General features: G+C 36.9%; 1 protein-coding gene across 1 annotated transcript in view; it reads left to right on the top strand.

Moving 5' to 3' along the window:
• Positions 1-26,763, top strand: part of EFL1 (elongation factor like GTPase 1) — a 62,241-nt gene that overhangs the window by 24,360 nt on the left and 11,118 nt on the right. The window contains exons 16-18 of the mRNA XM_085070496.1: positions 17,364-17,495; positions 19,925-20,072; positions 23,366-24,369. Coding sequence (XP_084926622.1) covers positions 17,364-17,495; positions 19,925-20,072; positions 23,366-24,369 — 1,284 coding nt within the window. The remainder of the gene's footprint in view (positions 1-17,363; positions 17,496-19,924; positions 20,073-23,365; positions 24,370-26,763) is intronic.

Below are 26,763 nucleotides of genomic sequence, written 5' to 3'. Positions count from 1 at the left end.
CTTGAAGTGATTCCAGCTGCATGGGCTGCCTCATCCCAGCCTGCTGTGGTTGGTGAACACAGGAGGGCAGTCTTCCTCCAGAGTGTTACTGAAATTAGCCCAAAATACTGAATGAAACAAAGAAAACTCAAACCTTTGTCTGCAGTTTTGGAATACTTACAATTTTTATCTCTAGCTGCCATCTTATAGTGCCTATAAAATAAGCCTGCCTTTTAAACTAGTTTTTAGTAATCCAGCACTGTTGAGGAAAAGGTATATAATTGAATGGATTTTATTGTGGAATGACATTTTATCTCCATGGGCTATTGCATTTACCTGACATCATAGTATTCTTATTAATTTCCTACCCAGATAATGTTTTAGTAATAGTTAAATTGTTGAAAAAATTGAATATGTTCAAGTTGTTTCTTTGAGCTAAAGACATAATAGTTAAGCTGTTGTTTGGCCTCTTTCAGAGCTGGAAACCGAAACCATTTTCTTTAACTCTATTTTTGCCAGAGTGGATTTGGTTTTCTTTGCAGTTCCTGCTCTTTCCTGTGTGTGCTTCTAATAAGCAGGCTGAGAAATTTGTATTGCTTAGAGAGCAACATAGCATAACATGGTGCACAGCTAATGAACTAGTATCAGGTGAAATTAGAAGTATATTTTGCTGATCATCTGAGGAGTTTCCTTTGCCCTTTTTGCCTTAGCATTTCATGGGGTTTATTTCAGGGGCTTTGACTTGACAAACTTTATTGCAAAAGAAATAAGTGATTTATTACCTTGTTTTCAAATCAATATCAAGATATCAATAGAGAGGAAAATTATATGTGGTGTCTTAAGTCAGAGTTATAGCAATGACATGTGTCTATTAACTCAGCTAAAATTTTTTTTTTGGAAGAATGCTTTGAATGGTTAATAGTCTCTTATAAAGCCTTTTTTGTTCTGTGCTTTTTTTGATGGGTCTTTTCGGTTGGGTTTTTTTTGAGAATTTAAATTGCTTTTTGAGTAGCTGTATTTTTTCTGTTTTTCTGACTGTAGCTTATTAAGACTATAAAAGGAGATCATAAGTGTAGTAATTCTTTCTGAAGGAAAACACTTCTAAATTCTCTAGTGCTTCTGGAATGTTCTCTGCTCTAATTTTCAGGAATTGATTATGAGGTTGTAAAAATGCCTTTAGTCTTGCCACTGAAATACAACTTTTTTTTTTTTAAATCATATTTAAAAACTTGAGATATATAAGAATATTTAAGCTAAAGTCATAATACATCCATCTACCCCAAAATGCCTGTAAATTTGCTCTTGACCCCTGCTGGATTGTAATGTCAAAAAAATGCATATGATTAAGTTTCTGAGGAAAGGAGAGAATGCAGTGAAACATTCTATGTCTGTTTGATAGCAACTTTTAGATTTTGTAATCTGTATAAACTGAGTTTTCGTGTCAATGGAAATAAGATTTCTATATAATCTCCCGAATGTGAGGCGAGTGCTCCTGATTCAAAGTGGGGTTTGTCTGCAGTCAGCTACTTGCTGATGCTTGAGGTTTCCCAAATAATACCAGAAGGAAAACTGCCCAGACTTGTCGGTGTTGGTTGTTGCTGCTTGTGTGCCTCTGGGCAGCAGTGGGACTAACAAGAATCAAGACAATTTCATACCAATGCTGCTTGAAGGAGCTCGGAGCACAGCAGCACCACATGCTCTGCAGCTACTTAATATAAACAGCTAGAAATAGAGTGGGCAGAGGGTCTGAAGTGCAGGCAGTTGTCTGTTTATCACCCTGGTGTTTATTGCAAAAAGAAGTGATTCTTGGCCATGAGACTTCCAGTTGGATTCCTATTATCACACTGTTGTTCATTGTTCAGAATTCAGGGCCAGTGTTAGAGGGGTCTGACTGCTCTGTGTCGAGTGGACAATTGACTTCTGTAGGCATTGCCCCTGGGCAGGTGTTACTCAGCCTTTCAGTGGCAAGGTGAGGGTTTAGGGCTCAGATACTACCTGGCTTATCTCCAAAATCTCCAAATCTTCTGTGAGTGGTTGGATGGGTGTAATTTTGCAAGTCTCTTTAAAATGAAAAGCCAGGGATTTCCCCCAGTATTTCTCACTTACTGTCTTTAAGTCAGCATCAATGTACTATTTTTAGTCTCTTCTTCTATGAAAGTGCATGTATAAATAAAGGGAGAATAGTTATCTACAGAAATAGTCAGAGTTATTACTTGGCTAATGAACCTCTTTTCCAATAGTGTAAGAATAGAAAAAGTTAAAGTAGTTAAAATCATCAATGTAAAATGGTAAGAGAAATCTTAAGGTGCAGTTTTGAGATTATTTGCTGAGCTCACATCTGTAATGTTGCATTTGGGATTTTTTACAGCATGCTGAGATATCTCAGCGATCATTTGGGGAAATGACCTCATGTTTTCATTTGAAGAGCCTGAATGCTATACCCTCCCTCAGTCTGCCTATAAAAATTACTTGAAGCATGCTGTTTTTCTTTGGTTTGTTTTATTTTTTTAAACCAGTATCCTCTTTAAAACTAGAATGTCAGCGTTTTTAGTAGGTGTCTAGTGTAGCTGTTTGCTTCCTCCTTTCCTATGATGAAGTTCTAAGGAAACCATCTAACTTGCCTTGATTGGTGGAAAATCTCTAAAGAGACTTCAGTAGCCATTGCTAAATGAGGATCCATAATAGAGGAATCACAGTGACTTCAGCTTTGTACTCAAAGTTTTTAGAATTCCATTTCTCAGAAAATTTGCCTGTTAGTGCAGCTAGGAAATGCTGTATTGAGGAAGTGGTAAACATCCGTCCAGGGATGAACCTGGGACATGAGAGTAAATGTCCAAGAGATTCAGAAAACAGGCCTCCCTTGAGGAGTTAGTGTTTGAGGTTCAATTTTCAGCAGAGGTGTAAATTATCTGATTTATCAAGGCACTGTATTTAGATTATATAATTGAACCTTTTATTCCCCTGTACAAAATGGCATTAGGCTTTTCTTCCTTCTGAATTAAGCATGCTAGAGAATTGCCTTTGCAGAAGTTACTGCTGTAGAACTCAAACTTTCAGAAACCTGTTGTAAAGGAACACTTCCTTTATTTAATATAACCATGGGCTTTCTAAAATTCAAACTGAGAACATTCAGTGTCATTTCAGAAATAGGTGCAAAATAATCACTTTAAGCACAAATGAGTTTGCAAATGTATGCCTTTCTGCATGTAAATTCATGTATAGTAATTCAGACATGAAAAAGACACCATAAATCAAATCTCTTTAGGAATGTGTCCAATTACCAATGCAGAAAAGAAGTTGTATTCTAAAAGGCTTTTGGGTTTTGCAGTGTTATTTATGGAAAACACGTCTCTCTTGCTGCTGTGATGGTGTACATGAAGCAAATAGTGACATCTTGTTTTCTGTACCATAGAGGTGTATTTCACAAGTTTAGTGGTTTTCTGTTCTTCACCAAGTTTCAGTTTCTTATAACATATGTACAACTGTCTGATAAGGATTATGTTTTAAGTTGCCTATCAAATATCTCAATGTTCAGAGCATCTGAGTTATGATGATGATTCCTTGACAAATTAGGGTAGTTAGAGAATTGACATGTAATTTTCCATGTTTCTTTCCAAGAACTGGCTGTAAGAACCAGTTAACTTGTTTTATCCTTAAACTGTTTCCTTACTCCCATTTAATGTGAAGCCAGAGGGCACTGTTTTTCATACAATACAAAAAGTGCTGCTATTTCAACTTTGGGTGAAGGTCTCGTATGGATTCACAGCACTGTCAGTGTACTCAAAACTCTGGATTATGGTTTTTAATGGGCGTTTCTTCATGCAGAAAATCTACAAATGTTTTGACTCTAAATTAAATTAATCTCACAGGGCAGTCTGAGAGACAAAAATCTGCAATCAGCATGGTTCCTACTTATTAGCTCAGCTTGGAAATGTACAGGTTTCAGAGGCAGTGTAGTGTTAAGTAAAGCCATGAAAACATCTTGTTCAGCTTCATTTTTTTTTGACACTTTCTTTGTCGTGAGAAAAGCTACTGTTTTATATGAAAAAGAGCTCCTCTCTGAATGTTTCTTTAACTTTCATGGCTACACTAATTGCCTTCTGCTCAGAGTAATAGCCCTGTAGAAATTAGGCTGGACCTCCCTCAGCTGTCTTTGGAGTGTTAACGTGACTCTGAAATCGACCCTTTTCCCTCTAAGCTTCCCAGCCCAAATCTTAGTGTTAACCTCTTGTTTTCCCTTTCTATTCCACCTTTCTCTCTGCATTTCTGTTATACTACCTCTGCTTTTAATTTGTATTACCTTAGTTATCCCATGTCAATAAAGTAAAACTGTGAGAGAATATTTTAGTTAACCACAGCCTAAGCAAATGCAAAAGCTCTTAACTGGCACTGATTATGCAAAATCACTAATCTGTGAGGGCAATTTACTTGAATGTGTTCTAAATTCCTGCTGGAGCACTTCCTACTCTTAGGCAGGCTCCTGTGTAAGGGGGAGAGAGGCAGGACACATCCTTTCACACCTGCATATGGAGAAGTGTTTCTCTTGTTGTGTAGTAGACCCAGTGCCTGTAATACAGACAGCATCCTTACAGTAAATACCATCTGTGGCTGTGAAATGGCTCTACTTCTACATTGGAACTAGCCACAGAAGCCTTCATTTATTCCTTTGGATGTTTCTCCTTTGCTTCCATTGTCTGTTGTTACCAAAACTTCTTCAAGGAGTTCAGAAAAAGCAGCGAGGGGGTTGCACTGAGGGCATGGGAGTCTGAGTGGGAAACACCAGTTTGGAATAATTTTTGCACATAACCCCACTGAAGGAATGTGATTCACAAAGAATCACAATCCTGTGCAACAGACGGGAAGGTTAAAAAGTCAAGAGACTGTTCATAAAGGCTGTGTTTTAGTGAGTTATTTTCTAAATATTTTCCCGAAATTTTGATGTTGTTTCATGTCTCAGATGAAATTGCAGAAGTGTTGTGAGGGTTGTTTGGCCTGTGTCAGGCTGTGAGTCATGGAGCTGGCTTTGTCTGGGATGGGAACTGTGGGGGGGACTTAAGGCAGAGCTATATTTAGGAGTATCAACTGATGTCAAACTCGAGCACTGCTAAACAACAGTGCTAGAGGGGCAGCACTGGATAGTTTGGGCTCAAAGTTTAGATTGTTTACAGTGTTGTTTCATTTAGAGAATAATTGGGAAAGCTGGTATTTACTAGAAGTACTCTGCACTTTGCAAACCAAGCAGTGTGTTTCAACTCCATTTATATTTATCTAATAAAAACTATTGTAATTTCATTGTCAAAACGGTATGATTTGAAAATGGCAAGCCTAGATGGTACTTCTAGTTTTACCTTACATGTTTCAGAATCTTAGTGGGTAAGAATGTTATTTGTAAAGAATTGTTTAATTGCAGCTATAGATAGACAAGAAACAATGTTTGAGGTGCTGTTAACATTGAGTTTGTCTTAAGATGCAGAACACCTGCTCACCTTACTTGACTGTATTTTGAAATTTTGTCATTAATGTCTGGAACCAAATTTAGATACCATTTTGCATCTAATTAAGACTAAAAGAAGTAGGGTTCTTTTCTAAAATTTCTTGCTCCCTACTGCCTTATTCTCTCCAGTGCGGTTTGTTATGTATAGGGGCAAAATTCAGGAGTGCTTTTTAAAAATGAAAAGCTCCATTTTCCAAGGCTTCTCCTCTGTTGTGACTGGCATGGACTGTAGCTAATGTTTTTTGTGGGGTTTTACATTTAACCTTCCTTTGTGCATGCATGTTTTGGTAGGTAATTCGCCTAATTTGGTAGTGAGGATATTATGTTGCAATCTTTGCCTCTGATTCTGTCTGTGTGAAAACAGTCAGATTTCAGTAGGAAAGCTGCAGTGAGTGTAAGGATCCCAGCTGAGATGTGAGTCAAAGTTTTTCCAGACAGAATAGAGGTAATTCCTGTCATCCCAATAAATCTGAAGTCGGCAAGTTTTTCTAAGGCACTTAATGTTGGTTTAAGTGCACTATTATTGTCTTGAATGTAGGCAGACCTGTGCCAAGACAGTGTACTGGTGGGAACATAGAAAAACTCCAATCTGAATGTGTAAGTTTTACAGTTGTTTAGGTTAATATATGGGGGGTGTAAGTCTGTTACTGACATTTTAAGCTTCAGTGGATTGCCAGCTTTGATAGTCTGTTTCAGTGACTAATTGAATTTCTGAAACATAATATTGAGCAACAAATACTCATCCAAAGACCTGATGTTTTCCAAGTGTCATATGTTAAGATTTTTTCAAATCATGCTTTATGCAGTATTGAAGTGTTGGGTCACCAACTGGTGTGAGTTGCATAGCTGTGAACCCATTACTGTAAATGAAAATGCAACCTGCTGGTAGTCCTTCTTCCATCAGTTACTGCACTTACACAAAGACATTCACACCCATTCCCCACTCTTTAGCCTGCTGGAGCTGCTGAGGACAAGGAACTTGAAAGCACACGTGATTGAGAAGCCAACAAAATGGGATATAAAAAGTCTGGAATCCTGAGGGTTTCATTTTTCTGAGCTTTTGCACAAAAGAGACTAATTTTGTGATATTCAAAAAGAAAGTTCTCTGAGCAGTGATACTACCAAAGCCTGGATTCCTGAGGACTGGTGTCCTTCAAATGCTCAGCTCCCTGTCCCACAGTTGTGCTGTCCCAGTTGGCTGGGCAGGATGCTCATGCTGGTCGCCAGGCAGCTGCTTCCAGACGGGATATATAATGAGTGTGTTTTGCCTGCCCTTGCTTCAGTGAGCTCACCAATTTTGGTCTCCCTTCATTACTTAGCCATTGATTTTACATAACTTGTGGAAACTTAATTACACCTGAACCCTCTCCTCTCTCTTGCTGGTGAGCTTAGTGGAAGTTGACAACATGTTTAAAAGTTGTTGAGGGGAGCCTGTGTGATTACAGGAGTTGGGTTTACTTTGGAAATGGGACTAAAAACATACTCCATTTTTAACAGATTTTTTTGTGTCCACAATCCCACCAGGAAGTATGACATACTGTGTTGAAAGCCTTGCCTCTCAACCAAAAAGAGTAATTTCAGTGCTCAGGCATTTTTAGCAAAATGCCTTACATTTTTAGTGAAAAAGGGTTTATCTATCTGGAGCTCTTCCAAAGCATTTAAAGCTGATACAGAGCAGTGGCAAATGGCCACGTTACTTCTGTTCAGAAAAGCAGCTGACTCTTTTTTTGTGTTTTAAGGTTTTGCTTTGTCTTGAAGCAGCAGCCGAGCCACTGCTGTTGCCTGTGGCTGATACACGATCCCTCATCTGTGGGCCCTGCTGCTTAGGCAGCACAAAGGCAGCCAGCCTGGCCTCCTTTGGCAGGGCACAGAGGTGGGGCAGGGAGGCAAAGAACTTTCTTCAGAACCTAGAGGTGTTAGCTGCTCCCTCTACATGGATGGGAAAGGAGCAAAAGGTCTCTTAACTAGTTTTAGGAGATGCTGAGTGCTAAACCTGGTCTTCTGGTTGGTGTCACTAGGATTAACATGTTGAGCTGATTGTTCTTGGATGAAATGTCAGAAGCAGTCTCTTAATGCGTTGATAGTTGAGGGAGTGAAAATTGGGTGAGAGGGAAAATTGCTTTTTATTAGATTAGTTTTACGGTTTATTTAATATCCTGAATTGTCTCACCTGGAGTCTGACAGATGCTGGTGAGCCAGAAGTGGGGATGAGCTTGTTCTTCTTGTGGGCAGCTGGAATTGAGGTGGTGTTCTCAGACTGCCTTTTGGGGTTGGGTCTCCTTTCCTTTTATCCTTTAATGCAAATGAAGCAATCTTTGACTGGTGTTACTCCTGTAGAAAAGGGAATTAATACACAAAGGTTTGCAGGTGTGGAGGTGTAAAAGCTGCAAGCTCCCTCTGATAGTTTCTGTCAGTGTGAGGCTCGTGCCTGTTTGTACCAAATGAAGAGAGCAGTGCTGGGAATGCTCTCAATGAATGGAGACTCATATGATGCAAATAAAATTTAATCTTATTAGGTGGTTTGTTTGGTTTTTTGGGGGTTTTTTGGGGTTTTTTTTTTTTTTTTTGCAAAAAGGCATTAAAAATCAAGATTAGTTACATTTAATTTCTTCATTTTGAAATAGAGAAATGTTTTAAAGGCCAATTTAATTATGTGGTTTTCTGCACTTGTCTTAAGAATTCTCCTATCTTAGGGATGATCTGTGTATTTTTTTTCTTGACCTAGAGCTAATGGAAGTTAATGTGTTGCAATATTTTAGGAAGTCAAAATTATTCAGATTGCAAATTACAGTAATAACACTGCATGATACATTAACTGAAGTAATCAGAAATTAGGGTGAAAATTACAGTCTTCTTTCCTGTGGGGAAAATACTTGGGGGGATAAGGGGGATAAATAGCATTCCTAACTTTTGAGGTTGGGGTTTTTTTTTTTTTACATCTTAAATATACTTGATTTTGGTATGCTTAGTTTACACAGAGGCAGGCTGGCAGAATTACTTAAAGTGAAGCTGACTTTTAAAATCCATTATTTAAACATAATTTTGTGAAAATAATATGGATTATTTTCAGTCTGAGTTCAGTATTAATGGCTCAGTAATAGCTTTCCATGTGGCAGCAACTTCTTCCATTATTTTTTTTTAAATTTGAATGCATTTTCTGTTTATTTTTTAATTTAGCTATTAAATTGGAGCATGTGATAAATAACTCATTATCAATAACTTCCTAGGCTGCTGATATAACAAGTGTATTTAAGACATCCCTGTTCCCTCTCATGCCATCTGTTTTACACCCATTATGTCAAATAGTCCTAATCTGAGGCATTTGAAAGGTGCTTTATTTGGTTAGAATCCTCCTGGTTAATTATTTCCCAAAATATTATTGCTTCTGTAACTACAAATGAGCTACTTAAAGGTTTCTTTTAGCTTGAAGTAAAATTTTATATTCTTCTTTATTCTTCTTGAAAATTACTGTATTTAAAGTGAACATCAATTTCTGCATAATGCAGACTGAAGCAGTCCATTATTCATGGTGCTTTGGAACACTCTAAGCCATATTTCCCAAGGCAGCAAAATCAGCCAGCATAAATCACTTATAGACAGATGTGTTGGGGGGTGGGGAGGCTGCCTTTAAAAGAGAGCATTAGGCATTGGGTCAGGTCTTGGAAAATTGAATTTTAATTAGTTACTTGCATGTCTTACAAGTTAACAGGATAAATGGTCAATGGCTCAGGCATTTCCCACAGGATGTTGTACACATTTGGTAGTCAGTGTGCTGCTTCTGCCTGTGATATCTGAAATATCCTCTTAACTGATTAGTCTTGTATTTGCATTTACCAGATGTATTGAATGATAAAGGCCTTATGTGCTCTTTTTAAAATAATGAAATATAAATCAAGTGTATTGGGATTCTGCAGGTAAATTCTAAAATCAGCACATGGATGGACAAAATTTAATGACCTTTTAAACTAAATGCCATTTTCTTTTGTAATTGACACTTCTAGTACCAGGTTCTAGATTCCCCATGTACCTGGGATATGTAATGCAGAATTTGTAGGAATATGTTCATATAGCTTATTCTAGGCAAACACAACAAAACCTCCAAGACTTCTAGAGATTAATTTTAATTCTTTGCAAGATCAGTGCCTGAAGGCCTCATTAATTTTAACACCACTTATAATTGATTCTGGGAAGTAACAGATGTTAGTTATATTTTACAATCTTCTATCTAAGAAAACAGTGTATACATGAAGTCTGCCCATCTTCAGGAGACATTACTAAAACTGAGTAAAGCCTAGAATGGCATTTTCTCTTTGGTTGGTTTTTAGACTATGCTATAGCTAGTCTGATTTATGAAGTCATTTGATGTTGTTGATCTGTTAGCTGAGATTAGTTATTTTGATCTCTTGTGGGAAGCATTTGGTCAAGAAATTATAAGAATTAAGTTTTCTATGGTGCTGAAAACCCTAATGAGCTTCAGAAATTTGCTCATTTGCATTTTGCCTCCAGCACTCATAAAAGTACTGAAATATTGTATGGGAATTTTTGTCTTCCCATTGTCTACTAAGAAATAAATATTGCACTTTGGTACATTTTGAAGTACTAAGGCTTTGCGTCCATTTCCTTTCTTTTAATGCTAAACAGTTTTGATGCTCAATCTGATAGAGCTCAACTGATTCCCTTCTCAGCCTCAGGCTGCTGCCTCTGCCTTCTGAACTCTGTACCTCTCAGTGTAGGTGAGCTATTTAAAAAACACATTGAAATAAAGTGAGAAGTGATTGTTTTGTTTCATAGTTGTGATATCTAATCTATTAATGATCCTATAATATGCAATCCTATTTTTTGTAGATTTTGTAATAGGTTTTTAATACATTTCCAGGCCTGGGTATGTGTGCACAGCTGATGTTTTGATCATGGTCCTGCAAAAGTGTAACATAGCAATTGCTCTACTTTTTTCTAATGTAAATAGCCAGAGAGGTTGCTTTTAAATAACTTTCTCTCCTTTTTAAAGTCCTAAATAGCATTATCAAATGTGTCTTTGCTAGATGACTGCTGGAGATTTGTCTTTTTCTTCTGCTAACTTGAGGGAAGAAATTTAGGTCTTTTGGTATATGTTCCTTTTGCAAACTTAGGTATTCTTATCAAGCCTAAGTCTAAAGTATTTTACCAAACACTTCATTGTTTTCCTGAGTCTTGTTGATGGATGAGGTTTATTATCACTGTATAATTATGTGCAGAACAGCTTTATGAAGGGTCAGTAGCCCTGTCTTTTTCTGTCTTCGACAAGTCTGATGGCAACATCATGGGTGAAGCCTTGGAGAATTTCAGGATAAGAATTACAAACAGAAGAACTTTTTTTTCCCCTTTTTTCCTTTTTTTTTTTGGGTTTTGTTTTTGTTTAATAGTTTTATAATTTTGCCAGTACAAACCAGCAATAGATGGCCAGCATGTGTGAAGAATGAGATATATAGAGTCTTTAGAGAGTGTAGTTAAAGCTCTGTTGTCTAGAAGGCTTTCCTTTTCCTCTGAGGATTGCTGGGCAAATTGGCAAATTTTTTCCTTGCATAAGATGCCCCATAAGAATTCAGCTGATCTGTTTCCCAGTACAATATGCAATTTTCATTAGTTTATTTATAAAAGCACATTTACTACTACTAAATAAAAACCCCTCAACAACAACAAATGAGCATTTAAAAGGACTTGTAGATTATCAAAGTAAATGTGTTGAAACAGCTATTCCTAAATTACATTTGTTTGGGAAAACAACCATTCTGGACTAGCACTGAAGTTCCGGTAGTGATTTTTTTTTTAAATTTAAGTAAATTCAGATGTGTTGCTGTCAGGTCAAATGAAAATAATTTATTTAAAGTAATTATAAATCTAAAATTTGGTTTGTGTTTCAGAAACCCTTGAAGAGTTTTGTATGGTTCTAAATGCTTTCCACATGCAGTGATGGAAGCATTAATTTAACATAGAGCCTATAACTGAAGTGAGTTCCAATGCCTATGTGGTCACATTGTACAAAGATCTGTCCACATATTTACTGTTGCTCAGTATTGTGCTCTCAAGTTGAGCTGGTGTGTGGAAAGGAATTTTAATGTGTGGGCTCAGGCAAAATATATTACATGTGTACTGCTTAGGACAGCTATTAACTGTTCTATAAAACCACAAAAGGTGCTGTTCAGTGCCTTTTTCAAGAATGCTTTACAGTTAAAAGATTAAAGTGGCTTTAATTGGAATAAAGATTTTTTCTTTTTTTTTCCTGTGGCTCTACAAGTGCATTGATTTCATAATATGTAAAGAGGGATGGGGGCCTGTTACAGATCTAAGTATGAAATTTCTAGGTTTCTATGCTAAAATGACACTTAAACATAAATATTTAAACACGATCATTTTCTTTAGTCTTGAGCTCCAAAAACTGGTATGGCATGAGAAATGAAATAATTTTGTAGCGCAAGAAAAACATGATTATTTGAAATGCTTTCATCTTCTACATTTATTGGTCTCATTAAGCAGCTTAAGCAAACCAATATTTCATCTTGGCTACCACAGTTTGTAAATCCAGAAGCCAGATTTGGAATGTTAACTGATTTTGGTTTAATTCTGTTTACTTTAAGGTAAATTTGTGTTTTAGCAAGCAGATTTCTGACTCAGCTTTGATGTCAGCTTTTTCACTCGGACTGAGTGCAGGTAGATCTCAAGCCATTCACTGTAACATTTTAAAGATGTTACTGTTTAATGTAAAGGGGGTTTTTTACAGTTTCCTTGAAATTGTTCATAGTCTCATCTAAGAAAGTATAGGAATGTTCATAATTAGAATTTTCAGCTCAGTCAACACTTGCGAAATGTGTGCTATCATGCAGTCTGAGGGCCTAATGAAATATATGGTATCTTTACCCAAAGACACTCAGCAGAAGATAAATGATGGTTGTTTACTCATTATATGTGTTTGCAATCCTTCTAGAAACCATAATCTAGTAATAGGATATTTCAGTGGAACATGCTTTTAGACCATATTCTTTCTCTTCTTGCAGCTTTGAAAGCAGACAGCTCTGTTCTTTGAACTGCTAGTTTTTTCCTAAAAGAACTCAGTGGGGTGCTCCAGCATTGCTGCTTCTTTCACTCCTCAAAGATTCAGTAGTAAAGCATTGAGTTGCTTCTTGTGTCAAAAGCTGTGTTTTGCATTCAGTGTCAGCACAGTTGTGCCCCTTGGGGAGAGGGGCTTTTGTCATGGCATTATTAGTAATATGGCTGGGTGTACTCTCACCTGATCAGAAAGTTAGGCTCCATTTCCCCCCCAGCTGCTAAAGTGAACCTAAAAGTAAAATTTTACGGTAAAATTACAACTGAACACCTTTGTATTGAGAAACTGAGTTCATGTTAATCTTTAGCATATACTCAGGTAGAACTTGTGTTTTTGAAACTCAAGAAGAAACTGGGACAAATGGTTCTACAGTCTGTTGGATACTGGTGATTTTTAGAGATTCAGCTCAAAAGAAAAAAACACGTTGGGAAAAAGGAAAAAAAAAAAAGTCGAATTAAGTTGTCTGTAAAATGATTGGAAAGTACTGAGAGCAGCTGAAACCATGCACATACCTTACAATGTTCTGTTTTCTATTCAAGCAATTTCACTTGCCTCTGAAGCAAGTAAGAATTGAGGGGGAAGTGCACAATTAGGGATGAGAAGAGGAGGCTCACCAGCAATCTGTGCTAACATGTGGTGTGTATTATGGAAAAAGTTGATGAAATCTCAACTAGAATGTGGTCTGTGTCTTGATTTACATTCCCTTCCCTTCTAGAAACAGTTTCTAATATAGAAAGGTCAAGTTCTGCCCTCTGTGTCTCTCTGCAGTGCCCATGAGACTCAAGAGAAACATGCTTAAAATCTGAGGTGATAAACGTATAATACAAGGTATTCTTAACCCATAGTAGCTACTTGTCCCTACAGTTACCATCATTTAATCCCAATGATTAGTAAAACGTTTTAAGACTCCTCAAATATAAAAGGCATACTATTGTAACTGAGTGTAATCCTACCAAAAGCCAGTTTTCCCTTACAAAATCCCTTCTTTCCTTTTTTTTTTTTTTTTTTTTTTAATTAAGGGACAGTGATGAAAGGCTAGAGGCTGATGCTTAAAGTTTATCTGGCTACACTGAACCAACTATTAGTCATCCTAATAGGAAACAGTGTGCTAATGGTATAATCTATTGTAGTCTTATGCTAGATATTGGGAAAAGGAGAATTATTTGCATAGATTTGAGGAAGAATGATTGATATGCAGGCATTTTCCTTTATTTTTCTACTGTTTTAATATTATTTGGCAAATACAGTTTGTTCTCCTGTTTTAGTCAGCCTTTAGCCTATTTACTTTAAGAATAAACTGGAAACATCTAGAGCAAATCATACTTTCAAGGTGGATTTGTGAATTTGTTTTCTCATACATATTTTTTAAGTCACTTTTTAAAGGTACTTTTAAAATATCTCTCACAGGGAACAACAGAAGTATTTGTATTACTGCTCAAAGAAAATTACAGAGGTGTCATTGTGTTTGTACAGTCCTGTTGAAACAAAAGGCAACATGCTCACTTTGAGATTTCAGATTGTGTAGATTTACAAAAGTTTGCATCACACCTACATAATTCACATGCATTATGTAGGAGCTTGCATAGTCTTAATGGCTACATAGTGGAGTGCATGGAGCATTTAAACCAGGGGGCTTTACATATTGTAAGGTCTTAATCTTTCTAAAGAGGTATCATTGATAAGAAATGATAGATTTCAGTGGAGACAGAGCCTTACTGGGAAGATTAACATCAGCTTTTTGCTTTACTTAGTTCCTTACCGTGTTAGTCCAAAGCTTGACATGTCTCCATTCCAAAGCAGCCCTGGATTCTTAAGTGGTGATATCATCAGTGAGAGAAGATAAAGATCAACTGAACTAATGTGCTGAGGCTAGTAACAATGTGGCAGAAGTTAAAATTTAAACAGCTTTCATTCTTCTTTGTTTGATTTTTCACACTGCAAACTAAATTATTTCCTTATCTGATGGAAAAACTTTAGCGTGGTGGTGGTGTCTGCTTCATTTTTTTGCAACTTGAAAGAACATTAAATGCCTAAATCTTTCTACATCAAGGGAAGCTAATTACACATACCTTGAAGTTGATCTGTTATGTGTTCAGCTCTTTATAGCTGAATTGAGCTGGAAAAGCATACTTTATCTTTAAAGGCAGCAAAATTATTGTGTAAGGTGTAGTGGTTACCAGCAAGACATAGAAGTGAAAAGTAAATTGAGACTTGTCTGAAAACTCCTACTCCTTTTGAAAACTTCTGTCATGATGTTCTTGCCTCTTTTTACCATCTAGCTTCTATCATGTGTTAATATCTGGTGATACAGGTAGGAATATACTTGATTTAGTGTTCTTATCTTCTAGGGCAAGTAAGGAGAGGGACTCAACAAAAGAAGAATCTTTGTCAATCTGATATTTCACCATCTGTGCAATAATTCTTCATGAGCCATTATTTGGTCTACTTTTAAAAGCACAAACCACCAACCTCTGAAGGTCTTCCTTATCATTATCTCACAGGCTTTTATTAAGGCTTCATTTTGGAGTGACTTTTCTAAGACCTTTCAAGTAACATATTGATACACATTTGAGATCTGTGATGTGTAAATTTCAGTGGGTTGCACAATAAGTTGAAGATTTATGTGTCATCATAATTAGTAGAATTCTTCCGTTAATATATCATGTGGTACTTTGGAATTAGCTATGTTACATCTTCCTCTAATGTTATTCAGAAAACACATTAGCAGCTACTCAGTAATCATATTATGCAAAAAACGTGTCCAAGAACCTTTATGGATTTTTCCTGGCATTTGTTACTAAGAATTTGTAAATTAAGTAGATTTGACATGGCTGGACACTCCTCTGTGCTAGCTCACACACTTCAGCAATTAAAACACTCGGGTTGTAAGCCTAACAGATTTTCATGAAAACTGACTGAGTTTTTTATTTTTAGTTTACTATTGGTGCCAGAGACTTAAATTTCATGTATTTTTACCTTCAAATGTGAAACAAAAGAGCAAAAAGCTTCAATTTTTCTTTATGACAGTGAGAGTACAGGAATGTGTTAAGAAAAGAGTGAGTCTATCTGAAGTAAGATTTGGTAACTTTATTTCTCTGGTTCACATTACACTGTGCAAAGAAGCTGTTCACCTCCCATTCTAAATCATTTTCATTTTACCAGCTGGAGAAGATCAGAATAAAATGGACCCATCCCTTTTCTCAGTCCCTGGTGGTGATGATGATCCAGCATTTGTTTTTCATTCAAACCACATGTTGAATAAGTGGAAAAAGAGGAAATACATGTTGGTCATAGGTCAGGTGCAACACAGAGTTTATACAGATTTATTTTCTTTGTAGCATCTGCAATCCTGCATTTAAAGCCATTGAATGTTGTTCTGCTTCCAGTTATTTTGAGACAGGTTTTCTTATATAATGACACTTTGGGTTTTGGATTACCCTGCTGGCCAGGCATGCAGCCTCCAGAGCTGCAGAAACAGCCTGATTGTGCAGATGAAGCTCTGCAGCAGACTGACTCTCCAGAACTCAACTCCTGCATGATCTCATAGGGTGGAAGCTGATCCTCTTTGTTTCTGGCCTCAAATGAAGAAACCTAAGCCAAAAAAAGAACCTGAAAAAGTCTTAGGGTGATAATGGGGAGTTGGGGTTAAGAACTCCTTGGGCATGTAGGAGAGAATGAGGAGGAAGGAGCACAAATATACTGCAGTCTACAGTGTGAATTAAGTTTTTAAGCAGGTATAAATTATGAGCTAAAGGTTTCAGTTTTCTCCTAGTATTATAAGTTACATGCTCATTTAATTTATACTCCATTAGAACTGCAATGCTCATTGCTCATGATTGAAGGAGCATCAGGAAAAGTGATTGTATATATTGATATCAGCTTTATTTGTTGTCTTTATTACTCAAACACTTCTAGTTGTATTTTAATAGCTTTGACTGAATTATGAATGATGTGCTGTTGGTTAGGAATTTGAAGGCAATAATTTCAAATTCCCCTAAACGTGCCAGCCAGCCAAGACTCAATATGCATTTACAGCAGCTCTTTTGCAGATTTATAGCTAATATATTTTTCTATATTTTTTCTTATCACTACAATTTAAGCTCACTTTTCTTCAACTTGTCAGCATTATAAAGTATATTAGAATGAGAATTAATAGCTTACAATGGGATGAATTCATTTCTACAAGAATCAAGTTGGAAAAAAAGTGAATCCCAAATGGGCATGAGGGGGTGGGAAGAAAAAAAGAAAAGCATTCTTCACAATAATAATAATGATGCACTGGAGGAGGTTGCCAACAGAGGCTATGTAGTCTCCTCTGTTAAAAGTTTTTAAAACTTGAGTGAAGGTCCTGAGCAACTTGATCTAACTATGAAGTTTGTCCTGCTTTGTACTGGAGGTTGGACTAGATGACCATTGCAGGGTTCTTGCAGTCTAAATTTTCTAAATTTAAAGCACCAGAATTAAGTCTGAGCTGTCGAAAAGCTTGGACATATTAGAAGGGAAAAAAGTCCTCATGTCCTTTCTGTTCTTCAGAGCTATAAACTTGCCTTTTAAAATACTGAGGGAATGCAATGGGAACTGTGAGACTAAATATCAAATGTCACACCAGAGACTTCAGAACCCAGTTTATGCACAAGTATCTTAACAGATACTTTATACGAACAGTGAGGAATTTCTGAATCTTACTTTTGTGATTGGAATAATTTTACCTTTTTTTAACTTGATGATCATGTTTTTAGCCTCATTTAATATGGCAGTGGGTGCTTTTTTTTATTGTTTTGCTTTTTTTTCCCCTCCACTTTCTATTAGGAATAGGAGGCCTGCAAGATTTCGTGCTGAAGTCTGCAACACTGTCAACATCACCTGCTTGTCCACCATTTACACCTCTCAACTTCGAAGCTACCCCCATTGTGCGAGTGGCTGTTGAACCCAAACACCCAAGTAGGTCTCAAGGAGAATGGGGATGGTAACACCAACTCAGTGTGGTGGCAGTGCAGCTCCCAGCCCTCAGTGATTTGGCTGGTTTATGGTCTGAATCAGAGACTTGACTAGTATCAAATAAATGTATAGGATGCCTGGAGGGCTGTATGTGAATTGTTCCAGCTGCCTCACTCGTGTCTCAGTAGGTGAGGAGACACAGGCAAACTTGTTGTGTCCTTTTGTGACAGCTGTTCCACAAGTAAGCCACTACCTGGTGCTAACAGTTCACTGTTCCTTCACTGTGAAGATGAGACTGAGTAGATCTTGGGTTCTCCATGTCTGCTGCCATTCTTGTATGTTTGGCATTGTGGTGCAGATCTGCAGTAATGCTTCTCCTTGATGCCCCCACCCCACTTCCTACAAACTAGAGAGTGGGATATCTCTGGCTTTATTTGAATTTCAACCCAATTTCCATTTGTTGTTGTAGTGTTGGTAAAACCAAAATAACTGGCTTTATGTTCAGTTGCAAAATACTCTAAGATTACATGGTTTTTTAGAGAGCTATTGGACAGCTTGGCAGCTATTTGTTTCATGTGTTTGAGTAACAGATAATCATATATTGTACATCCTACATTTGTTAAAGCAGTTTTGAAAGTATTGGAAATTACTGGTTCTGCTGAGTGTAGTATTAAGTTCAAAATGTTAAAGGAATGTAATTCTAGAACTACTGAACAATTTGGGGGAATTTTTGTTTCTTAAGAAATGAAGCTGAATCATTCTTGCACCATTACTTAGTTTCTCCTCCTCAGTAACGTCTCAGTTTATGATTTGAACTAAATTTGTTAGGGGGACAGAAGCCTAAAAAGTGGTTATACTTGCAGAAGTTTCCTGAAAATCCACTGTTCATTGCAGTAACAGAAAGACAATCAAAATGTGGCCATTGCAGTTGCCCAGTGAGCTGCCTGTAGTCTTGAGGTGCCTCTAGCACATTGTCACATGTGTGGATTTCACTGCCACATCAAATCTGCTTCAAAACTGCATCATCTGCTTACGTGGAAAAATTACTTGTATCAATATAAATTATTTCCCTATGTATATTTTACAAAATTACTGCATGTCTTCACATTCATGTCAAAATCTTCCTGTATGGTTACCATAAGCTGTAAAAGGAAAAAAAAAAAGTACTCTCTGAGCTTAAATGCAGAGACAAAGTTGAAACTCTCTGTTCAACTGTGTTGGCCATGTGAACTAACACTGCCTTTTTTCCACTTTTTGTTTATTTTTGTTTGTTTTTCAAGGGTACTTTTCTGTTACATCCTCACAAACTCAGCAGTAAACATTATCATATTTCTTTTAATAGTCTCCAAGTGAATGACAGGTTTAATGTCACTCTTCCTTCTGAATATGAATATACATTCTTGGAAAGCCCTGGGGTATTCTTTACTGCATATGTAAAATAAAAAAAGAATTCATAATTAATTTCTTTAAATTGTATTCATTATGAAAGGCTGCTGACATGAGGTGTTTATGCATAGCTTTGATGTAATCTAGCCAAATTTGACTCAGCTGTGCTTGTTCATTCTCCATTAACTTTGAGACAACTCTTTTTAAACACCTTCATTTTAGGGACAGCTGTGATTTGTTTCACTGAAAAGCTCTCACGTTCGTGATTTTTTTTTTCCCTTTTCAGATTTTAATTGCTTTAAAGCTTTCTAGTGGCTTCCAGCTACTTTGAAATCCTTCCTGGGCTTTATTTGCTGTTACGACTTCTAAGTAATCCTTATGGAATACATTTTAGTTTTATTTTAGTAAAGTTAATGTTATTATTTATGTATTTGGAGCATTTTGAGTGTTAGCAATTTAGAACTTGCTACACTTAGTTATGAAAGATTGCAAGGAAATGCAATTATTTACTAAAAGATGACTTTAAAAAGTTGTAATAGATAAGAAAGTTTATAATTTGATTTGTGAAAATGAGGAGTTTTTTAATCACTTCATATCGGTAAAATTCGGGGATTTTATTTGTTGTGAGCTGTTCATGAGATGTATCTAAAGTTATTTGTGTAGAGGAAGCAAGATAGCATAGTCATAGTCAACAGCTGACTTGTTCTACTAAACCTGTTGTAAAGCTGTGTAAACAAAAAATGTGCAATCCATTGAAGTGTACCATGGTTATAATTGTATGATATGAATTTTGTCATCAGTACATAAATTGCTGGTGACAAATTCTGAGTACAGCTTATGTTTTCAGTCGCTGCTCTTAAACCACACTGCTCGGTGTGACTCATAAGCAGAAAATTGCTCACTTAGAGTTTTTGCCTATTCCTAAAATACCTATTTGTGTTTAGGCTCCCATAAAAATGAGTGTTACTATTTCTCAGTTTAAGTCTCTCCTGTTTCAAGTATTACTTTTCCAGTATTCCTTTGTTTATAATACCCTGTTTTGCCAGGTGATATGCCTCAGCTGGTCAGAGGGATGAAGCTTTTAAACCAAGCTGATCCATGTGTGCAAGTTTTAATCCAGGAGACAGGAGAACATGTGCTGGTGACAGCAGGAGAAGTTCATCTTCAGCGTTGCTTGGATGACCTGAAAGAAAGGTTAGAGGGGCAAGGAGGAAGAAATATTTTTAGTTCAGTAGGTGTCTGTTGTATTTCTCTGTCAGATGGATATCTTTGATTTATATTCTGGTAAAATAGAGCTTTATCCACAAACAGTTTTTACCATTAGATCGTAAATGTACCTTTTCCTAGCTGTAAAATTATTTGCAGTTGGGCAGAAGCCACTAGCTTATCACTTCCATGCATCTAACACACTTAGGGCACTTCCTAGAGGTTAGAAATTGCAGTAGGTTCAGGAGTCTAATTAAGAATGTAATGTGGCATTTGTACAAAATAAAAACTGAGGGGAATCATGGCTGATAAATGACCTCTGAAAAATTATAAAGTGCCGAGACCAAAATTGTATGTGCACACTCTATCCTGTGTCTTTTCCTATTGATTATTTTTTCAAATGTTAATCTGTTCTCATTTATGAGCAGTATTTTTTGCAAGCACACATGCATATATTTAGTATCTTCTAATGTTTCTTCAAATTGTAGAAGAACAGATGTCTGAGACAATCCCTTCCTGTAAGTTCATTTACTAAAACATTTCTCATACTTCTGCCGCATACATTGACTGTCATTTTCTTTCTAAACCAAAAAGCAAACCTGATGAATGGTTGAATGTTTGTCTTACTGTCCCCATACTCATTTCAGTTAATATCAGAGCACAGTAATTTCTTTTGAGAATTAGACTGGATTGCTTGCCAAACTGGATGTGTGTTTTAATGGTTTGCCTCATTACAACTTAGTGCAACAAATTTTTACCATATCTGAAAACGTAGTATTATTTATTGATACATTTTGCTCAAATGTAATGTGTTTAAGCAAAATGGGTTGTGCCTGTCTTTAGCTGTAGTTTGCGTAGCAAGTTTGTAGAAATATGTTACTGGCAATGGCCCAAATCTGGGAAAAAAAAGATAAAATAATGCTACATGACAGGGAAATAGGATCATAGTGAGCAGCTAGTAGGACTGATTTACATACATTTATGTACGTTTGCATTCCTAACCTTTTGTTTTGTGGTCATAATTTTGGGGTTTTTTATAAGTTGTCATCTAATTTGGCTTATGTTCAGAGAATGATAGCCTGTCAAAAGTGACCATTTTGTATCCCTTGCTTGTATCCCTCAAGAAAATGTTCTAAGAGCTCCAAACTACCAAAGCACAAAACCACTCTGTGCTTGTGGCATGGTGAGCAGAAACAAGAAACACCTGAGGATGAGCAGGGCTCCCACCATTGTCCTACTTGGCTGTGGTTCATGATTTCTCATGGGCACAGCTCCCAGAAGGAGTTGGGAGGAGGTGTGTTCACTAGAGCTCATGCTCCTTCTAGCCATCTCTGAGGATTTGGCATATTTTAGTTGCCATTCCTCACTCACCACCTCGTGGGACAAGAATTGTCCCTTCTCTCCCCATTTTGTACAAGAAAATGTCCAGAATGGGATCCCTGTCTTGCTCCATTCCTCATGGATTCTGTGTAAATTCTGACAGTGGTGAACTGGCACTAGTTACCTGTTAAAGTGTGAAGAGGAAAAGTTGTGCTCTGAAATGTTAGTTTTAATTAGCTCTCTATGTTTCTGTGTAAATGTTTTACTTTCTCTAAGTGCACATAATTTGGAACAGCAAATTATGAACTAGGGATCAAGACAGCATCTAATAATAAGCTTAAATGTGACCCACAAGTTCTTCCCCAGAAATATTGGGAAAGGTTCTTCAAGATGGTTGAGTCACACTTGAAGTAGGGGGGCAGTATTGTGATGTTGGCACCTACCACAATTGCATCACTGGGTTTTGCAGATTTGGTGGTTTTGGACTAGTTACAGCAACTGAGGAGGTTTTGCTGAATTCAAACTACAGTGCATTGTCAGGATTTTAATCAAAGGCACACATTTAATTTTAGCTTTCCCAGTGTGTGTTTAGAAAATCATGTTCAAGTGATATTTATTGTCAAAGATGTGGAGAGACATGGAAACAACTAAAAGATTGGTCATCTGTGTTCATCTAAGTGATTAAATATGGATGTTCTGCTTAATTTTGCCAAATTTGTATTTTTCTTCCCAGTTAGTTCTTTGTGAATAGAGTAAGAAGTTAGACCTTGTAACTTTGAACATGTTATTTTCTGCATTGTACAATAGAAAGTTTTAGAAATTTCTGTCCCAGGAGCATTGCAAACACTGAGCATGAGGGGATTAAGTTACCCTTTTCAGAATGAGAAACAAAGAGAATTAAGGTAATGGTGGTGTGGGGGGGCTTTTGTTTGTTTTTTTTTGGTATAATGCAAATCCTTGAAAGAACTGCAGAAAGGATAAAGCTCCTGTTTTTGATTCCCATGGAAATAAAGCTTACACTTGTATTTGCTTTTCTTCCACAACTTTTATCACTGCCAAAATTTACCAGAACATAGGAAATTTTGGTTAGTCCTTCTGTAAGTGTTTAATGAACCTGCTCAGAACTCATGGGTGGTTAAGAATACATAGCTCTGATCACGGAGTCTGTCAGATAATAAATAATTCTCCCTTTATTTTTGCCATCATTCACAACATTTGACATACCTAAAATGTTTCACCTGACTTTAAAGCATTGTTCATACCATGAAACTTCCATAATAGTGGTTATCAGCCCAGAAGGGCAAAGCTCTGTTCAGCTTACCCAGTGCTTCATCTTCTCAGGCATTTCTCTCCATAGGCAGATTACTGATTCACACCAAGTGTCATCTCAGTCCTGTGTCTGAGCAGTGTGGCCAACAACAGCAATAGGAGGAGTAAAATTGGAGTAACTGTGATGCTTTCCCAGGCCTTTGTTGTTTCCAGTCCAAGGCTCTTTGTGGTTTGGTTGTCAGTTAATCCTGGTCAGCCTTTCCCGTGCCCCATGTGACTTTGTAGATCTTTGTTGTACCCTTGGAACATCTGAAGGCTTCTTGTGCTTGTGTTCCTTTGATCATCTTTATTCCCAGTTTTTTTCTAGTTCTGTTTCATTTGAGGGCAGAGAACAGCAGCACATAGTTTCCAAGATGTGGGTGAACCAGTGATTTATGCAGAGGCATAGCAGTGCTTTTGCTTTTATTTTCTTGAGTTCCTTTCCAAATATCTCTGAAGACATAAAAAAGGCAGTGCTTCTTTTTTGAAGTACATAAAATTTGAGTTTGAAATGCATTACCTAGTGATCCATGTTGCAATCAGATTTCTTCATGAACATCTGTTCCATGTTAAGGCCATTGCCCTACCTCCCACCTCAAAGTTTTAAAACAATTTTCAAGATTTTAAACTAATTCTTTAACTTTATTTTGCAGGTTTGCAAAGGTACAGATTAGTGTATCTGCTCCTATTATACCCTTCCGAGAGACAATAACAAGACCTCCCAAAGTTGATATGGTGAATGAAGAAATAGGAAAACAGCAGAAAGTTGCTGTCATACACCAAACAAAAGAGGACCAGAATAAAATACCTGAAGGAATCCAGGTTGATTCAGATGGCCTTGTTACAATTAATACTCCAAATAAACAAGCTACTCTCAGTGTAAGAGCAATGCCACTTCCTGAGGAGGTAACTCGACTTCTTGAAGAAAACAGCGACTTAATTCGAACTATGGAACAGCTCAACACATCTCTGAATGAAGATAAAAAAACACATGAGATAAATCAGAAGACTCTTGATAGAATCAAAGAATTCAAAGAAAAGTTGGAGAAAAGTCTTCAGGGAAGAAAGTGGAGAAATGCTGTTGATCAGATCTGGTCATTTGGACCACGGAAGTGTGGACCTAATATTTTGTTACATAATTTTGGGGGCTATAAAAGGTCTGTGTGGCAGTGCCTTGGGAACTCTGTGAAAGAAGTAGGTAAATACAGAGACTTTGACAACAGCATAGTAAGTGGATTTCAGCTGGCTACACTTTCAGGTCCCATGTGTGAAGAACCTCTCATGGGTGTTTGTTTTGCGGTGGAAAAATGGGAAATAAATAAAGCTGGAGATACGCTGTCAAGTAGTAGGCAGGATTCAGGAGAACTTGATGCCACAGAACATGAGCAGAATGAAGATAATACTCTAGCAAGCAGTTGCACTGATGAAGGTCCCAGTGTGAATGAACACCAGAACAGGAATCAAAGTGATACAGACTCACCTGAGAGAATGAGTAAACACAAGGGAGAATTATTACTTGCAGATTGTTATGGTCCTTTCTCTGGACAGCTGATTGCCACCATGAAGGAAGCCTGTCGTTATGCTTTGCAAGCAAAACCACAGAGACTCATGGCAGCAATGTACACGTGTGAAATCATGGCTACTGCAGAAGTTTTAGGTAAGACTGGGAAAATAAACCTTTGCCAAGAATTTGCTTTCTGATTTCCAAGGTGAGGTTTGAGTCTGAATCAGGAGGCATAACTTCATGAAAGGTTTTGTCAGGAGTCTTACATAGTTCTCCAGTAGTATTTACACTATTTTGAATGAGAATTTAGCATTCTTCTTGCCTATCTGAACTCTAAGCATAAATAGCAATGCTACACCTTTTTGAAGTTCAAGATACAAAATGTTGCCTTTCTATGAAGTTTTTGTAACCATGAATATCAATACTGTGCCTCATAATTAAGCATTAGTCCCATGAAGAGATGGGAAACCTGACCTGCTTGCAGAGGTAGTGCAGGATCTTAGCAAATGCCATATCAAGATACTTTAACATAATAGTATGAAAATAAAAGCAGGAAAAGGAATATTAAACTATTGTTGCAGTCCAGTTCGTAATTTTGTGTTTCCAAGCAGCATCTGTATCTTTCTGGTATGCAAGTTGCTCAACCCAGAGAATGCCAAATGGTGTCACTTATATTACCTTACCACTTACACCTACTTAAACTTGTTTTTATGACCTACTTATGACACCACTTAACTGGATTTGTTCTTGGAGTTTTCCATGGGAGTTGCTTGCATGCTGAATCTGATCCAGTGCACCAAAATCTTCTTTAAAACTAACTTCCATTGCATTAAAACTATCAGCAGTTTTACTTGGACTGTACTAATCATGACAGAAATTACAGTATACCCCTCGTACAATAATTAAATATTTGGCTACTTGTAAAAATATCTCAGCAGTTGTGCACACAAACATAATGATAGCAGTCCAAAGACCAAAAATTACAGTTGTATGGAATGAAAGAAATGCCTTTGAGTGAACAACTGTTTTGAACAGATGCATGTTCTTTGCTGGAGGCACCCTGTAGCAGGCATGGTTAAAGATGTGCTGCCATCAGCTTATTGGCACTTTACCCTAAACAACACCTACTCTGACATGGAACTTTGGCATTTCAGACTCTTTTCTAACGTGTAAGAATGCCTGTCAAAGCTGGACTTTGTACTGTTCCATGCTGCTGTTCCAGAAGTACCTCTGAGTCTCTACATCAAGCTGTTAGCAAGATACCAATTTTTAAACCACAAAAACACAGTGTAAATTACTGTTTTCCAAAATACTCGCTACCCAAAAAGCATGATTGCTTACAGTGGAGTAATAAACATGCATTGGCTCATCAATTGTGCCATAAGCCCACATGGAAACATGGCTTTCTAATGCATATCTATATCAGCTGTATCTCTATCTGTATCTATTATATAAATATAATGAGTGTAATGGAGGACTCAGACATGCAGGCAAATTAGTCCAGGCTAATGAGTGTGAATTGTGTTGTAATAACCTAGACATGCACTTAGTTCATTACAAATTCATGGGTTTAATTTTTATTGTGAAACTTAAGCTAATAAATTGCATCTTTATTAGGAGAAGCAAAAAGCTGGCGTTCTATCCAGTCAGGCTTGGCAGTTGGCATGTGTCAAACCACTGGCTTTTTTGTCTTTATTCTTACCTTTGGCATTCCATGCATTGATACCCTGTGAAATTTAATATATCTCCATATTGATCTGCTTGTTTCTAAGATGTTGGCTTCTGGGAAAGTGAGGACTTCCGTGTTCTCTGAAAATAAACCTTTTTCCATCAGACTTTTCTGACAATGAAAATAAACTGAAGCAGAGGACAGGAACTAGGAGAGGGGAACACTGTTTTTAAGTGTTCAGGTTTTCTTGTGTGTTTATTATCTTGGTCAACTCAAATGTATTTGTTAGTTTTTGTCTGTAAAATACTTTTAAAAACATGATGCCTACTGTGAAGTCAAACATGGGTATTTTCACAGCTTTTATGACATATACACTGTATTTCAATGGATTGGATACTAACTCGGGAAAGAAAATTGAAATTATCCATGACTAACTTAAGACTGAATTAATTAACAAACAAATTGAACCCATTAAACTTTATAAATATGTTGTATTTCAAGTAGACTAGTTTTCTGTGATTAGAATAACACTGCACTCTCTGGGACAAATACCATGTAGGGATATGGTGATCCAAGCAAATTTCTAATGGTAGCTAAGATACAATTCCTAAAACATAATAATATTTCTTAGTAATGATTCTCAAATATTTGGTCATACGACAAAAAGCAAGTTAGGCACGTAATCTAGCAAAATGCCTTTTTAAAACAGTCATATGATTGTATAAGATAGACCTAGATGGATTCATACAGCAGTAATAATGGATTAAATGTTACTCAGATGGCTCTGCATGTTGTATGGCAGAATATGTTGTTTACTTGAATTTGGTGGGTCCACTTCATTGATAGATGTACAAGAAAGAATTTTAGCCAAAAAAATT

This window comes from Lichenostomus cassidix, chromosome 10, assembly GCF_008360975.1.
Source record: "Lichenostomus cassidix isolate B80296 chromosome 10, HeHo_3.0, whole genome shotgun sequence".
Classification (NCBI taxonomy): Eukaryota; Metazoa; Chordata; class Aves; order Passeriformes; family Meliphagidae; genus Lichenostomus; species Lichenostomus cassidix.
Note: the sequence above shows the minus strand (reverse complement) of the source record. Positions and strands in the feature narration are given on the sequence as shown.